Below are 16832 nucleotides of genomic sequence, written 5' to 3'. Positions count from 1 at the left end.
GCCTCAGCTTTGAACTGTGGGAAATGGCAGTCGCCGACGTCGTTCCTCTTCAGATGCAACCGTTTCTCTCGTCCGTTTTGAGTTTATCCCGTATGAGGTGCTGAATTGTCCAATGCAAAGTGCTTCAAGAATAGTACGTCCTTTCCCCCACATCCGATTCCTATTCCTATTCCCATTCCCACGACCGCACTCGGTCCGTGATCCATGCTCAATATTGATACAAAGTCCAAAATTTGCTATGCATTAGATGATTAGCATTATCAACGCCAGCAGGATGCTTTCTCTTTGTCCTTGTTGCTTTCCTGAATAGTTGTGCTCGACAGTCATTAATCTTTCATGAGGGTCGTGAATGGTGAACATCAGCGAGCATCTATCGGCCCGTTTGGTGTGGAGGGCATCTCCTTTTGAGATTGACTTTGTTGGTCTTTCTTCAAGTTTTTGATGATGCCTTCTAATCGGCGCCTCTCTGCTTGTTCAGCCTGGGATTATGTTAGACCAAACCATTATCCTGCTGAAAGGATGCCTTACCTTGAGAATCTTGAGATTTTCAGCCCGAGTCTCCCGCATCATTTTCTTAAACTCATTCTTCAAGACCATCGTCGAAGTGGTTTCGGCAGGTGATCCGGCCTTGACACCGAGCCATTTGACCTTTTCTTCGCTCAACTGGGATTCTAATCCCTCACATCGTTGTTGGAGGGTGTCGATCATTTCTTCCAAACGTTCTCGCTCCTTTTCATCATCAATACTCTGCTTCGTCATGACTTCGTATTCTTCAATCGTCTCCTTGAGTTCTTTCTGTAACGCGTTGACCTTGTTTTGAAGTTCGGCACTGCCCGCCCCTTTGGTTTCGTGTTGGGTTTTGAGAAACTCAAGTTGAGTTTCAAGATCTCTATTGCGGGTGTTCAGATCATCCATTTCCTTTTGGATGGCCGGATTCATAGACACATCGGCTGCTCGTTGAGCACGTGTACCATAAGCGCCATCCAATTCTGCTTTGACCATGGTCAGTTCCGTTTGTGCTTGAACCACCTGTGATTCGAGATCCTTCATTTCCGCACGGACCTTCGAGAGTTCGGATTCCGCTTCAGCTTTGGCGGCCTCGAGGCCAACGACTTGCTGATTCATTTCGGATTGCACCCGACCGTGTTCTTCTTGTTTGGCTTGAAATTCGGCCAAAAATTTCTCTTCCATCTCTTTGCGTGCAGCTCGCTCGACTTCAATGGCCTTGTGATCACTCGCACCTCGCTGTTGTTCAACGAGCACAGTTTCTTGTTTGGCAAGATCCAACTGCTCCATTAGGAGATTGATTTGGTCACGAGAATGCTGAGCTTCTTCCTCGCCCAAGGCTTGAAGTCGTTTTGATTCCTCCAACTGATCCGTCAATTCATGGATTCGGGCGTCGCGTTGAGCGTCGGACTTGCCATTGAGTTCTCGTTGTTGTTGAATCTGTCGAGTCAGGATATCTTTTTGTTCGACCAACGTCTCGACACGCTGATTCAAACGTTCGAGGACGACGGAAGAGAAGGCTAGTTGAGATTGCAAATCCCTTCCCCGTGGTTCGTCTTGTTGCAATAAGGGGCTGTGACTGACCGAATTGGTCCTCTCCAACATGTCATGGAGGCGGATATTGACATCCTCGAGCTGATCTTCGGAGTCGAAAATCGATTTTTGGATAGCTGCATTGGTTCGGGTTCGCGCGACTTCCATCGCATCCAGACCTTGGGACAAATAGCCCAGGTATGCTTGGATTTGAGCGCCAACTCTTCCCACTATGTCATTATCCGTCGGTTGAGGAGGGGGGTCAAAATGTTCTTGAGATCCAGCTTCGGTGATCATCAAATAGAGTCGACGATTGACTTCCTGCAAACGGGCCGCAACATCTTCAATTGCGTTTGTCTCTCTGTTAGAAGCCCTGCTCTTGTTGATTGACCGGGGGACTTGTCCAAATTCAGTCACGTAGTCGGGAACCTGGTAGAGACTTCGTTCATCAAACTCATCCAGACTATCCGTTCCTGAGCCACGCCCGTTAGGCTGGCTAGTCATGCTCTCAGGGCTTCGAGGTAATTCGGTCCTTCGAATATTTTTCTTCAACCCTCTGTGTGTCATCTGAAGAATGCCAGCGGTATGTTCCAAAATACGTTTTTCCGTGAGCTCCAGCTCCTTTTCCAGTTTTGACAGTTCAAGAGAGAGCTCTTCCACCTTTTTATTACTGGCGGCATATTCGTTGTCGGCGCGGTTGATAGCTTCACCACCCGCAGACTTGGTCCCTAGAAAACTGCGTCGCGACTTCTTTGGTGAATTCCCTTCGGCATCATGATGCTCCTGAGTAGAATAAAGCCGATTGAGAGATTGCGCGGCATCCCGCAGCTTGCTTTCAAGAGCCAGTTTTCGTCTCGTTGTTTCAATTCTGCCTTTCAAAAAATGTCTTTCCTTTTTCAATTGTTCCACTTCTTCAAATGATAGTACTTCGAAGTCTCTACTATCACTGATCGCAGTTTCCGTCAACAAATGCATTGCCACAGGATCGTTGATGTTCAGCAGGGTCGAGTTTCGGAGGACGTTTTGGCGGGGCTATTCAAGATCAGCACCAGGGCGGCAAAATGGTCACATGGAATATACCGGCGCAGAACGAGGCGTCTGTTGTTCCTCAAATGGCCCTCGCAATGCTCCCGACATAAAGCTCGGAGGATGGCCAATGGCGGGGGAATCATCGACCGGCCCCGGACCACTGTAGACGGAACTGGCGATATAGCGACTGCGACTGCTATCGGCCGTCTCAGCAGAAGACTGTCTGAGGCCAAAATTGAAAGACTGCATTGTGATCGTGATGCCGGACAGGTGGCTAATCCTGCTCTTTTCCGGTATCCAGTCCAAGCCAGATACTGAAGTCTATGGGCGATTGATGTCGGATATAGTTCGGATAGCGTGCTGGAAGATGTTCATGTTGCGCAATGGAGGTCGGAATGTGCTGGAACGGCTATGGGGACATTACGGAAAGGAGAGGTTGCAGAAGGAATGACGATGGAACGATAGATCTTTCTCAGGCGGATTGAACATAGGGGGGAAAAAAGAAAAAAATAAAAAAGGATGCTGTACGAATACGCGCACAATTTTGATTTCTGGTTAATTAGATGATGAATTCAATATGGCCAAAGCAACGTTCAGGGGAGCCAGGGGGATACACGAAGTGGGAAATCAGCCAAAGCATCCGACGCGTTCTAGAGAATTAGGCGAGAGACTGGGGGCTATGGGAGCCCCTGGCCTGGCGAACTGGCCGCCTCAACCTTGGAGTCTGGTACCCGCGTCCTAAAGTAAATAGTTATGTACATTCGGCCTAGGTGGGGTTAGCAACCCACAGCGCAGAGCATTGGTATTGGTGACTTGTCACATTGTCAAAGAACCGCAATTGAGCTGAGTTGGAAATGTGGCTTGCACAATCACTCCTGACAAAGGGTTTCTCGCTGTTCTTTCGGATATGGTGACCTCCTTTTCCGCCTGAGTGCCGCCCAACCCCCACCATGGCCTGTCAATCCCAGATCACCACAGCAAAAGGACGTAAGTACAAAAGATTGACATCCACGTTGCAAAGTGCAGGGTATTTCGGAGGTAACAAAGACTGAGGATTTATATCTCCCAAACTTACCCCCGTTATGCGCCCCCCCCCCGGGGCTGCCTGGTATCGTCAAGTGCCGATGACGCCGTACTTTTCTGTGGGTGGTCTGTCCTCTGCTCCTCGCCCTTCACACCCTTTCTCACACGACTGGTCGAGTGCACGGCGGCCACCAATGACCTTGAAAGAGAATATGAGCAGCAATCACTAGCCTATTTCCCGCCTAGTCGGGCTCTGCACATACGCCCCGGAAAGCATCTGAGGCGTTGCTCTGCATCTCTTGTTCAACCACGTAGTGCAAAAGAATGTTACACAAAATTGCTTTACTCGTCCGTGTCAATCTAGGAGGTTGGAATGGCATACCCTGCGAAAAGACCTGTCACAATCCCCGTGTCTTTTGAGGGGTATCACTTCCAGATTCTCAAAGGTACTCGTTGGTCGCCAGATCCTAATACTTCCAGCCGACCTCTCTCCCCCTCCTCTTCTCCTTCGTTCGTTCTACCTCCTCAAGACTAACCTTCTTGACTCTCTTCTGACCATGGCATCCGTGGCCGATCTACTGAATCCAACCCCCGTAGTATCCGTGACCGATCTACTAAATCCAGTCCCGGCAGAGGCAACTCAGGGAGATGACAAGGCTTCCCGAGATGAGGGTGAAAATCAACATATAGCCGTTCTTCCTACGGAACGACACATATGTCCAGATGGTCGGCCTCGAGTCTATTGTCATGACCTATCAGTGCTCGTCCGCACGTATAAGAAATTGGCGACTGAAAACAATACGGAAGCAGCATCAGCAAATGACCAAATTTTCCCCTTGCCGAAGTCGACTGGAGAATGGATAACGGGCGAGGAAGAACACAGGTTCCCGCTGCCCGAATATTTTCCACCCACCGTCAAGGAATTCTGGGCGTTGACGGAGTGGGATCAACGTATGAGATGGTCAATTTCTTTCCGAAACCATTGAGCTAATATCCATTAATAGTACACAAACTCTACTATCTGTGTGAGGTGTATAATATCACAGAACGGGAAATTGACATGGAGACCATTGGTGGGAACAAGGACACCTTGCCGAAAATCAGATATCATCCCTCCCACCAAAAGAGTCTCCCTTTTTCTGAACTGCTCCGCCGGAAGCTAAAGCCGACGGCCGAACGCACTGCTGAGGACGCCCTTGTATTGTTTCGACATGCAGGCGTGGTTGGACCCCTCAAAGTGTTGGCTGTTTTGGCCCATCGGCTTGAGCTGTCCTTTCAGACACTTCTCTATCATGCTACGCCTCCGACTCCAGGAAATGGCCGCAGAACACAACCTCAATTTGTGGATATCTATTTCACACCCTATGTCCCAACCAATATGCCAAGGCCCCCCGAGGAATCAGAGCGAGAGCCTCAGACGAACTCGGAAGGAGGACAGCGAGAAGATGAGAACCAATATTGCCGCCCTGATCCGCAAACTGCCAGACTCCCTGGCATAGATGACTTGCGCAAAGGTTATGAACGGACGGGAGGCATGGTATCAGATTTCGATTTCCATATCCAAGGAATAAGCAGGAGAGTCACACAACTTGATATTGGTACTCCAACACAGGAATACGTTAGCCCAACACAGCAGTATGTCAACGTTCCATCCAGACCGGACTATATCGGTGTTCCAACGACACAGCACAATGACAATGTCCGATCCACACCAGACAATGTCGGTGCTCCACCAACAGCCGGAGCAGAACTACTCCATCCCCCACCGACAACCGGACCGGCGACAGAGACAGAGACAGAGACACATCTTCCGGCTCCATCAACAGGAAAAACAGCAGGAACTGGCTATCTGTGCATATATTTACCAGGCTTTTTAGAGAGATATGGAGGCCGACGTGATTTCACCCAGGACAAGAGACCTAGACTTGAACCACCATTCAACTTCGAAAAGTTACTAGAAGAAAGGAATGTTCCGGCAAGGCGTAGACCAGAACGCACTCACGAGATATTCTGTCGTTTATTAAAGGAATGTCTACCGCCAGGAGCACCAATTACAAAGACCCGAGTCGAGTTCCCTCCGGAAGAAGAAATGCAAGAAGCCTCTTCGTTCACAGGTCCGGCGGAAGACATGTGGCCTCTTTCTCCTTCCCCTTCGCCGCCGCCACCACTACCACCCAGAAGACGCAATGGATCTGCGAAACAAGTCCGGTTTAATTTATCAGAGAGTGAGACCGTTTCGTTTGAGCCAAGAAGATCAAGACTCGGGAGGATGACACGAAAGCCTCCTAGCAGGCCAAACAGGCGATTTCCTCGCCCGGGCCCGCTGTCAGTTTTGGCTGGGTACGTTGTATATCTCCACTCTCTTTTCTCTTTTTGCCTTGATGGCTGAGATTCTCTTTAGGGATGATACTGTTCGTCGGCCTGTTCATCGCGGAGCTGGGGGCACACTTCCCCTCCCAAGTTTCAATCCTCCTATGGCAGGTCAACTTCCTCCGATGGTAACGGACAGTCATCCTCCTCTGGGAACGTTCAGCTTTCCTCCCATGGAAAACCCAAACCTTCCTCCCCCTCTCACAAATTACAATCCTCTACCCACGGCAAATCACGATCCTCCCCAAAGGTCCAGTCAAAATCGTCCTCCCAGGGCAACTCGTACTCCTTCTCTTCCTAGGGCAAATACCCGTCGGAGAACAACTCATGATTCTCCTCCTCTGCCATCTCGTCATCATCTTGATGTGCCGGATCGCGATCCTTTTGCTATGGAAGCCCCAAATCCTCCTACAACGGCAAGTTCCGATTTCCCAGACTTGGGAACTCTCAATCCCCGTTTTATGGCCGATCCCAGTCCTCCTCCTATGTTAAGCTACCCTCCGCTCGGTATGGCAGGGGATAACCCTCCCCCAATGTCGAGCTACCCTCCGCTTGGTATGGCAGGGCATAACCCTCCTCCTCCTATGTCAAGCTACCCTCCGCTCGGTATGGCGGGGCATAATCCTCCTCCTATGTCAAGTTACCCTCCTCTTGGTATGGCGGAGCATAATCCTCCTCCCATGGCAAACCTCAGCCCTCTTCTGGTAGCAGATCCCAGCCCTCCCCCAATGTCCAACCACCCTCCTCTCGGTATGACAGGGCTCAATTCTCCTCCCAGGACAACCCTCAATCGCCCTCCCATGACAGGTTCCAGCTCTCCGCCAATGTCCAGCTACCCTCCACTCCCTCTACCAGGTTCCAATCATGTTCCTCTCCCAAGTCAACTTCCCGCTCGTGGAATGGGTTACGATCCATGGCGCCCACCGCCTGGCTATCAACTATACCATCATCATGGATGACTGAATGTCCCGAATCTTCACCTCACCAAAGTCCATTTCCGTTTCCAGACCTGAGCATCCGCCGTTTCTATCGACAACGAGGTCAACATACTGGAACTTCCTCCAACTAGTCGCCCAGCTTTAAGCTGACGTAGCGTCCAAGTTCGGTAGATCCATTTTCCTTTATACCCACCTCTTCCATCTCTGGAATGATGCGACCGATATAGTCACCCAGGTCACTTAGATGGAGCATTCGCACAATGGGCATGATAAATGGCAAGAAGGGGAGAAGAGGGTGGGTCGACGGTATGCTCCGGAGGAAGAGAGGATCGCAGAAAGGCATGGTAGGATCAACATACTATAATCGATCTTGCCGGAATATGGGTCTCGGTCAGCGTCGTGATGGAGAAATATGAGGTCGACGAGAGATAGCATCGCGAATAAGGCGCGCTTCAATCTATCACGTGCATAGAATATTGCCCGGTCACGGGTAATGTTATTCTGTACACCACATTTTGTTATTCTGTACACCGCTTTTGATTGGTCCGGATTTTTATTTTTCCGGTTATCTGCGCAGTTCGAAGATACGTGATGTCACAACACCTAAGTCTGCCTATATAGAATGCAGAAATGATGGTTAACGATGGTATCCTCTGCACGGTCGATACCTCGTGCTGACTAAGGTAACAAACCAGCGCCCATAGGCTTGGGAGGACCGCTCATAAGCCGGAGGGGGAAACCGCCCATGAACCGGGGGGAAACCGCCCATAAGCCGGGGGGCAACTGCCCCGCTTATGGGCGGTTCCCACCCAAGCCTATGGGCGCTGGTTTGTTACCTTAGTCAGCACGAGGTATCGACCGTGCAGGGGATCTCTACACAAATCCGGCTGTGTAGGCCACAATAATTTACAAAGTATACAGAGAAGCTCAAAATGCACGGTACTTATCTACCAAGGAAAAGGGAATCAAATGTGTTTATTGCTTCGCAACCACCTATAACGGGGAGAGTTTAACGCGTCACCCCTCCACAGCTACGCCACTTACTAGTGTTTTCTCGCCATCGCCGGGCCAACGGCAACAAGCTCTGTTAGCGCGGTGTACAGAATAACAGGATGAGAGCGTTAAGTGTACAGAATAAGGCGAGAGAGAGGTGGTGGTGTACAGAATAAGGAGAGTTGAGGCATGGTGTACAGAATAAGCAGGTTTTCCGGTGTACAGAATAACAAAAGTTGGTGTACAGAATAATACCCCCCCCCGGTCACTGTCACATGAACGCGTGGTCACGTGATAAGTGGCGACGCCAAGGCCTGTAAAGACCTTCGAAGACGTTTGAACACTCCGACCCCTTACAGTGGGCCAGACTAGCCTATACCAAGGAAAGCCAGCATTGTCATTACTGCTTTCACTACCGCGTACGACACATTTCTACAGGGAAACATCAGCGGGATCGCGGAGAGCAGATCATGATCCCTCCAATTCCCACCGGCGCTGCGAAGAAGATGATCTCTTTGAGCTCTTTCCCACTAGGTTGCCGTACGGCGTTTTCTTGTCATAAGCTCGGAAATGTTTGCTTTTTCTATCAGGGATGAGAGGGGGTAAATGCAATACGGTATTTACGACCTATATCGGGGGAGAAAATAAACGCTTCGCGTTTGGCAGGAGGTTTGGATTTGGTATATCCCTTTTGTTTTGCCATGGAGGGCGCTGTCTCGCATTTACATCTCAATGCACATTGCCGGGCGAATCTGGCGGTTCGCCTCCTTACAGTTCAGTCTAGGCGATGTAAATTTTGGAGGGTAGTAGTGCATGGTCTCACAGTTTCATCAGCCGCCTGCGGCTATTGACGTGGCCTACTCTGCCGAGCACGGAGTACATATCGTTTCATCAGTGTCGCAGAGTCTGTTTCTTCTACTCACTTCGCAGTCGTATTTGACCAGCATTATCTTAAATCTGCGTTTCTTCCACGGATTCAACCCGTGGAGCAGAAAAGGGTGCAAATACTCTTTGGCCGCTCCCCAACATGGCCGTCTCGATCGATGCTCCACAATGGATTGCTTCAAGATGGATATCATTCCTTATGGGTACAGTTTGCGGCGTCGGAATCGCTCTGATTACTACATCACATGCCAACTGGACAACGGCCAAGATATTCGCCGTTGAACGAAATGAGATCCCAATGTCAACAACATCCCAGCCCACAGCTACTCCACAAGTGCGTATCACGACCCTAGAGGAGGAGACGAGCAGTGAAGAACGCGCCCACGAAAGCGACCGTGGATCCAACGAGCAGACGAATCATCTCGTATCAAGTAGGCCCCAAACACCCGCAGAGACCGATGTCGAGGCAGCGAGTGTGCAATTGGATGATCTTCACGACCTCGAAGACTACTTGTACCAACCGAAACCCCACGTTACCGACGACACGCGGCGGCCGAAACATGAAAAAGAGTCTAGTTTACCCAACTATACCTCCCGGTGTACCACGGGTTCTGGATCTAAACTGGAACCCCTTCTCAAAACAATCCACAGACTCTTTAACCAGCTGGAGAACATACCCTGCCATTGTCCCTACGACTTGTCTGACGAAGGCTTGTTGCTCGCTTATGAAGAGGGCGAGTCCATTCGCGAGGATCTGGAGAAAGCCGCTTTGCGCTTCGCCATTAGACAAGGCTGCTCCGAGATCGCATCTCGCTATGTCACAACGAAGGGCAGCCGAGACTGGGATATCCTAAAGCTGGCAATTGCGTGCGGGCGGGTGGACGTGACAAGAACGTTTCTTGCTTCATCGAAACTAGATGACCACGTCAAGCACTGCGGTTTTGAAGAAGCCGCCCACCAAGGCCAGCTGGAAATCATGGATCTCTTCATGTTGGACGCTGCGGTCGACATAAACGGCTGCGGTGAAACGAATCCCTTGAAAGCTGCCGCCGCCGCGGGAAGAGTCGATGCAGTGAGAAAGCTGATTCGGGCTGGTGCTAACCTTGAGGCTCGAGGAAAGATTTCCATGAGCGATCGGCTCAAACCGCTAGATCTGACGCCTCTCGTCACAGCCGTGGCGTACGACCAGTTTGAGGCGGTGGTAACGCTGCTTGAGGCCGGAGCAATGATCGAGGATGAACTGGAGCCCAAAAGAGCACCCCTGAATATAGCGACGGGGGCCGGCCTTCCGAGAATGGTGGCATTATTGCTCCGGTTCGGAGCCAAACCTGGTACGCCGAGATCACCTTACACATGGGAGGATATCCTGGCGCTAGCCGTTAAAATGGGACATGGGGAGCTGGCGAGTAGAGCTCTCAGTGAGGGTGCCGACATCAATATGGCGGTGGCGAGGTTTGGAACATTACTCAAGCGCGCGGCCATACAAGGCGACGAGCAGATGATCAGGCTCCTTATCCATCATGGTGCCGATGTCAACGATTTCGGGTCCATCTACGAATGGGGTGGCAACTGTGCTCTCCTCGCAGCGGCCTCTTGCGGGATCCTGAATGTCTTTCTGCTTCTGCTTCGCCACGGCGCGTTGATGGAGAATGCCAATGGCATCTTTGGCAATCTAATGCAGACGGTGGCTCACTTGGGGCATGCCGATATTATGCAGGCCATTTTCGAGAACAACCGGGAGATCGACGTGGGTGACACAGGCTGTTCGCGGATTCCTCTGAGTCCTTTCTGTGTGGCGATACATTATCATCTCCAAGTGCGGTGCGGAATGGCTAAAGCTGTCCCAGGAGGAAATCACCTTCAAGTAATGCTCCTGCTGTTTGACCACGGGGCAAGGTTGACAGATCAAGATCTCACTGCCTTGCGTCGCATTTTCTCGGACTTTGCTACTCAAAAGGAACTAGACCAACTACTGAAGCCGTTCCTTTTCCATCAAGAAATATAACATCATTAATGCCGAGCATGTCTCATTAGATCTTCCACAGGCTATTGGTGCCACGGCGATTAAGAAGATGAGGGTGAATGTCGACGAAGGACGAGAAGGGTTCGTATCGCGACGTCAAATGCATAGTCTCCTACAGTGCCTGAAGGAGCAAGCCATATAGAGGAAGTCGATTTCCCTGCAACGATTTTGCTAACGAAGTAATGACTCCACAATCCTATTCAACCCCGAAAAGACTCGGAGTCAAGCAAATTGGAAGCCCATCCTTGCATTGTGTGTATTCTGACGATGATGGTAGTGGTAGCTTGATATCGTGCTATCCCGGTAACAAGAAGATCGAGGCAAAGCTTTATCTTGGCCCCCCAATCATGTTGCTTATTGGCTGGAATGAGCGCTATCTTTTTCGCTGAAACGCAACCGATATCAGGCCAAATAGTCTCCCGGCTGAAAACCTACCGTCACATCCAACGTGAACCCCTCAAGTTTCAACTCACGTTGCATTCGAGTTCAAATCCGACGACATCTTTGCTCAGGGGTATTTCGACCATGTAGATATCTCTTCTTTCTTCAACACACCTCGCAACCGCCACGACCGCCGATGCCCACAAGGTCCGTGGGCCGTCAACCCCCTGTCCCATCACCCCTGTAAAGGTTCAGCGAGAGCACAGCGCCCGAAAGCAACATCACATCGCGTCGTATATCCTTCTTGTCCTTCGCGATGGGGAAGCCCGCCGACGCAGATGTCGACGTCAACGTCGCGCCAAACGGTCACTCTCAACCTCAACCTCACACGACCACCACGGCACCACCAACACCAACACCGAGAACCACCCGCACGCTCTCACGGATTTCCACCACCACCATGTCCTCCCCGGCCGTGTACAAAGTATACCGACGGCGCTTCTTCGGCCTGTTACAACTCGTGCTCCTCAACATCGTCGTCTCGTGGGACTGGATCGCCTTTGCCCCCGTCAGTTCGACGTCCGCGCAATACTTCCACACCAGCGAGACGAACATCAACTGGATCTCGACCGCGTTCCTCTTCGCCTTCTGCGTCACGACGCCCCTGACCTTCTGGGTCCTGCACCACCATGGCTGCAAAACTGCCATCATCATCGCGGCCACCCTCGTCCTGATCGGCAACTGGATCAAATACGGCGCGACCCGCGCCAACTCCTTCGCCGGCGTCATGGTCGGCCAGCTGATCATTGGGTTCGCACAGCCCTTCGTTCTCTCCTCCCCCACGAGCTACAGTAATCTCTGGTTCAGCCCTGCCGGGCGCACGACAGCTACGGCCGTCGCCTCGCTCAGTAATCCGTTCGGCGCGGCGTTGGGCCAGTTGATCTCGCCGTTTTGGGCAGATCAGCCGGACGAAATCCCCAATATGATACTGTACATCAGTATTATCGCGAGCGTCGCAAGTATACCCGCGTTCTTCATCCCACGGAAACCGCCCACACCACCATCAGCAGGTTCGAAGCCCGACGAACTTGAGGCATCCGATCACGTGGACCGAACTTCGGTGCGCAAGGACCTGCACACCTTGAGTCGTTCTTTTGAATTTTATCTCCTGTTTGTGCCCTTCATCGTGTACGTTGGCCTTTTCAACGCGTTCAGCTCCTTGCTCAATCAAATCCTCGAGCCGTATGGGTTCAGCGAGACGGACGCCGGGATCGCGGGCGCCATTTTGATAGTCGTCGGCCTGGTGTGCTCCGCCATTTCCTGCCCGATCATCGACAAATATAAATTCTACCTCGTCTATATCAAATGCGCGATTCCCTTCCTAGGACTCGCATACCTGGTATTTGTCTGGGCCCCGCAATCAAAAAGTCTCGCGTACGTTGACGTGATATGCGCGATTTTGGGTGCTGCGAGTTTCGGTCTGGTCCCTGTCGTGCTGGAGTTTCTGGTGGAGATCCATTATCCTCTCGGTCCGGAGCTGGGGAGTTCGTTGTGCTGGTGTGGTGGGCAGTTATTTGGAGGCCTGTTTGTGATTATCATGAATGCACTTAAAGAAGGGAAAGGCGCAAGTCCACCGAAGAATATGAAGAGAGCCTTGATTTTTCAGGCCGTGTTGGCTATGTTGGTGTTGCCGAGTCCGCTGTGTTTGGGCTTGTTTGGACGGCAAGGGAGGGTGAGAAGAAGGAGATGGGAGGTGGATCGAAGAATTGATGGGTCGGTCGAGCAGGTTATCGTTGATGATGATGCGCAGTTACTGGATGCGAATGCGAGGCCTGGGGCTGTGAGGGTGTGAAATGCGTGACCAAATGACCTAGAGAAATGAATCTTTCGAATTGGGATCCGGAGCTGACGGTGCCGGCTACGACGACGCTGCTGTGGTTGTTGTATCTGTCGAAAGACAGATCAAGATCGGCTATCGACTGTGGATGGGTACTGATGTTGACGTTGAGTTTGAGCTTGAGGCTGAGATGTCGACCGTTCATGCACAGGACACGGATCCTGATATGAATTGATGGCTATGGACAGAGCTAAGGATGTCGATGGTCGGTGTTGTTGCGCTGTGATACATTTCCAGTCCTGCCGTTGGAATAGGTACCACTATATGGCTCCCGGTGAGTTTGGTACGGGCGCGGATGTGGTTGAGGGTGTCGATGTTGTCGTCTGTCTAGGCAAACGCACGGGCAGGGCTGCGAGCAAGGCTGTGGGCACAGTGCTGAGTACCTCTCGGGCCATGATTCCCAAATACCCGAACGGTGCAGGCAGAACCGTGCGCATCCTTATGCAGATATGGTATCGAACAGAACGAGTCCACGTACATAACTACGACAGCGAAGCGAATGACATTCTCAGCCTCACATTACCTCTAATGGGGTCAAGGGAGTACGCCCGATGAAATTGAATGCCCGTCGCCCTGCATTAAGCCTACCAAAATCCAATAAACTACGTTTACCTACATACCCGGAGTACTGAACATACTAGACTGGGCACGGTGCTTTGGCTTGAGTGCTGTCTAGCCGGCTGAGCCTGATCTCAAATGGTTCTGATATCGGTGACATTATACGATGTGTAGCACTGCTGCATGCGCGTTCCACTGGACGAATTCATCCTGGTACGCACAATTCGGCATTGAAGCATCGCGATAAATTATCGAACGTAGAGTCGGTTCAGAAAATGGAGAACGATCCAAAATAAACTGAATTGGACCCCTGCGCCTGAAGGAACTGGATATGGCCGGCCGCGAGCGCGATGTTGCCTGTGGGCGGAAGAGTGGAGTGGGGTGGTGACACATGTCAGCTAGCCAACAAGACCACAGCACATATAAGTCGATAATCCCAGGTCGGGAACGGTTTCATGGTGAGATTGTCAAGGCCTGCCATGTAGACACAGGTAAGAAAGAGACATGGACAGAAGGCCAATGGGAGACAACGATTAATAGCTCTCCAGATCAAGGATGGTACAGAACTGATATCTTGTCTCTGTGTAGAAAAACGCTCTCTCATATTTTATTTGGGTAGGTGAGTAGTCTGTACAAGGCGTGTGGGGGGGTTGGGTTTGCCTGACTATGTATGGATGTGATGGATGAGGTCGGTGGGAAGAAAAGAGCAGAAAACAATTCCCAACAGCAGAATAGCTTCCCGTATCCACGCACATAAGACAGCAAGATGGGAAGAGGCAGGTCGATGTGATGTCTTTGACTGAAAAGTATCAGCCGAATGGGTGGTGCCATGTTTGTCGCGTGTATGGATGCAAAGTTGCAGTCCTCGGCTGGGGTCTCTTTCTTCCCTCCTCTTCTATTCCTTTCCTTCATTTCATGACCGCCGACGAGGAGCTTTGGGGATCGTTCGCCTTCGACGAAACAAATGGGAAGGAGCTCGTCTATTTCAGCTGTCTAAACAGCTTGGGAGCAGCGCATTGAGTAGCGCAGTGTTGAAGATGGAAGACTGTGTTTATGTTTGGTCAGTTCAGTTCAGCTCAACTCTGTTTGACCTCCTCTCCGATGCTGGGGTTCAAATTCAATTCTCAAGGACCTGGATGTAGACGTACACTCCTCGACACAATCCTCCTTGGGTCCCTTGGCGTTCGGGTCGTTCTCTCGAGCAGTGACACGCTCAACACACTCGTCGAAATGGTGTTTGTAGCCGATGCATTGGGCGGAACGGGCGCAGTCTGAAAATGTGTTCCAATCAGTTTCCTTCCTCCCAATGGATCCGATGGATCCAAAATATGAGTTGAATGCACTTGCACGTACCCTCCTCTAGCTTTGGTTTAGGATCCACAGGTTCTTCTTCCTCTTCCTCCTCCTCTTCCTCCTCTTCGGCCTCATCACTTTCCTCCTCTCCTTCTCCGGCATCATCACCACCTTCTCCTTCTCCGTCCTTGGATTCGTCTCCTCCGTCACTGGATTCTTCTTCTTCGGCAGGAGCTTCAGCGTGGACTTCCTGCACGAACGTGACGGAGCTCAGGAGGTCGGAAAAGAAATCTGTGATCCCCATCTTGTTTTATGGATGGCGGAATTGGATGGGACAAGAGGGAAAGTTTGGCAGCCAATGGAATGCAAAGCACTCGAGAGACTCGTCGATATTGAGGCGGCGACCTTGAAGGGTGAGAAAGAGAGCTTTCAATGTCACGATTCGAGCAGAAAGCTAAAAGCTTCGAGTTGAGAGCTAAAATTGAGACGAAGCTGATTGGTCAGCGACAGGTGCTTGAATGCCCAGGCTCCTCCGGGTCCCTGCCATCGGCATCAATATGATAAATAGAACTGAATCGATGTAGGAGCTTTAGACAACAGCTACAGACCGCATTGGGGACGGTAATAACCTCCAATAAATAATACATCAAGCTTGTTTCAAACACCCAAACACCCTGCTTCATAATCATACACAGACTCTACTGTTGAGACTGCGACAACCTTCGATCCAATTCCGCCTGGATACTCTGCTGCTGAGTCTCCTCATACCCCGGAGGGGCATCTCGTGGTGGTCGAGGATCTTCGGCCGGGGATCCAGCTCTACTCGGCCCAGGAGTCGAAATCGGACTCATTGCCCCTGGCGAATCCACCACCTCGCTAGGATCGGCAGAATGATCCGGTGCCATCCTATCCCGTCCTGAATCTTGATACGAGGGCAATTGATCAAGGTGTACGTTATCCAGGTTGACATTTCCCAAGAAACTATCTTGTCGTCGACCCGTTTGGTTGTTTTCCCTTGCCGTGGCCACTACTTGTTGCAGTCTCTCTTTGATTTGCTCAAAATTCGAGTGAAAGTCCGGTGCTCCACCTTCCTTGAAAGTCAACTTGAGTTCAATAGAGGCTTGGGTGGCCGGGATATTGCCTCCGGGAACGGGTTGGAGGATTGCTTGCCATGCATTGGGTCCGAACCAAGGTACCGTCAGGTGAGTGTCGTGAAGATTAAGAAGGGGAGCCGAGAAAGATTTGAATTCCGGTGTGGCTCTCTCTGGAAGATAGACTATCTATGTCACGAGTTAGAAATGAGGAGATGGGGATGACTCCCCCTTAGGCCGTACTTACTCTTTGATTGGTCAAATAGACGATGCCAGAACTGCAATGAATAGCCAAAGGGTTGTTGCCGGGATAAGTCGAAGGAGTGGTAATGGCAAGAGATATTCTCGGGGATGATTTGTGAATAATTCTCTCTGATGGCAATCGTATAAAGCCTTGTTGGCCATCAAGCATGACCCAACTGAAGATGACATAATTAGCTCCGTCAGCCGGCGGTGATCCCAAATGGAGACGTACTTGATGGACATGACGATGTAGGGATCGACTCTTCAGTGGGACAGGAACCTATTGTTCGGCCAAAGGTGGACTGATCTAGAACGGAAAAGTCGTGCTTTGAACCAAGGGTCTTTCCACACGAAAAGTCAGATGAAGAGCGGCAAACACGCCCGATGGTCGAGGGAGGTTATGTGCTCGGCATGCTGAGTGGTATGGAGGGAGAGGATTGCACTTGTAGATGGAGAGCAAGGAGAGAAACTCGTGGAACCTGGAATGTCGGGGCACTGTCACTCATTGGCAGAGGGTAAATGACACTGGGCATGAGATGAGGAATCGAATCGAGATGTCATGGGCGACT

The 16832-nt window shown here is 51.0% G+C and overlaps 6 protein-coding genes across 6 annotated transcripts; 3 read left to right on the top strand and 3 right to left on the bottom strand.

Moving 5' to 3' along the window:
- Window positions 1-359: 359 nt before the first annotated feature.
- On the bottom strand, window positions 360-2817 carry Z518_06014 (uncharacterized protein; the record flags this gene model as incomplete). The annotated part of the gene is made up of 3 exons (XM_013416824.1): window positions 360-479; window positions 529-2571; window positions 2620-2817. The coding sequence occupies 3 exons, from the start codon at window positions 2815-2817 to the stop codon at window positions 360-362; spliced, it is 2361 nt and encodes a 786-aa protein (XP_013272278.1).
- Window positions 2818-4148: 1331 nt separating this feature from the next.
- Z518_06013 (uncharacterized protein) lies at window positions 4149-6920 on the top strand (the record flags this gene model as incomplete). Its single annotated transcript, XM_013416823.1, has 3 exons — window positions 4149-4542; window positions 4596-5931; window positions 5993-6920. The coding sequence occupies 3 exons, from the start codon at window positions 4149-4151 to the stop codon at window positions 6918-6920; spliced, it is 2658 nt and encodes an 885-aa protein (XP_013272277.1).
- A 1999-nt stretch (window positions 6921-8919) lies between these two features.
- On the top strand, window positions 8920-10782 carry Z518_06012 (uncharacterized protein; the record flags this gene model as incomplete). The annotated part of the gene is made up of 1 exon (XM_013416822.1): window positions 8920-10782. One exon carries the CDS (start codon window positions 8920-8922, stop codon window positions 10780-10782), a length of 1863 nt encoding a protein of 620 aa, XP_013272276.1.
- Window positions 10783-11497: 715 nt separating this feature from the next.
- Z518_06011 (uncharacterized protein) lies at window positions 11498-13033 on the top strand (the record flags this gene model as incomplete). The annotated part of the gene is made up of 1 exon (XM_013416821.1): window positions 11498-13033. One exon carries the CDS (start codon window positions 11498-11500, stop codon window positions 13031-13033), a length of 1536 nt encoding a protein of 511 aa, XP_013272275.1.
- Window positions 13034-14616: 1583 nt separating this feature from the next.
- Z518_06010 (uncharacterized protein) lies at window positions 14617-15233 on the bottom strand (the record flags this gene model as incomplete). The annotated part of the gene is made up of 3 exons (XM_013416820.1): window positions 14617-14681; window positions 14785-14907; window positions 14990-15233. The coding sequence occupies 3 exons, from the start codon at window positions 15231-15233 to the stop codon at window positions 14617-14619; spliced, it is 432 nt and encodes a 143-aa protein (XP_013272274.1).
- Window positions 15234-15627: 394 nt separating this feature from the next.
- Window positions 15628-16506, bottom strand: Z518_06009 (uncharacterized protein; the record flags this gene model as incomplete). Its single annotated transcript, XM_013416819.1, has 3 exons — window positions 15628-16209; window positions 16268-16439; window positions 16496-16506. The coding sequence occupies 3 exons, from the start codon at window positions 16504-16506 to the stop codon at window positions 15628-15630; spliced, it is 765 nt and encodes a 254-aa protein (XP_013272273.1).
- Between the last annotated feature and the right edge of the window lie 326 nt (window positions 16507-16832).

Source organism: Rhinocladiella mackenziei (assembly GCF_000835555.1).
Source record: "Rhinocladiella mackenziei CBS 650.93 unplaced genomic scaffold supercont1.4, whole genome shotgun sequence".
In the NCBI taxonomy this organism is placed as follows: domain Eukaryota; kingdom Fungi; phylum Ascomycota; class Eurotiomycetes; order Chaetothyriales; family Herpotrichiellaceae; genus Rhinocladiella; species Rhinocladiella mackenziei.
Note: the sequence above shows the minus strand (reverse complement) of the source record. Positions and strands in the feature narration are given on the sequence as shown.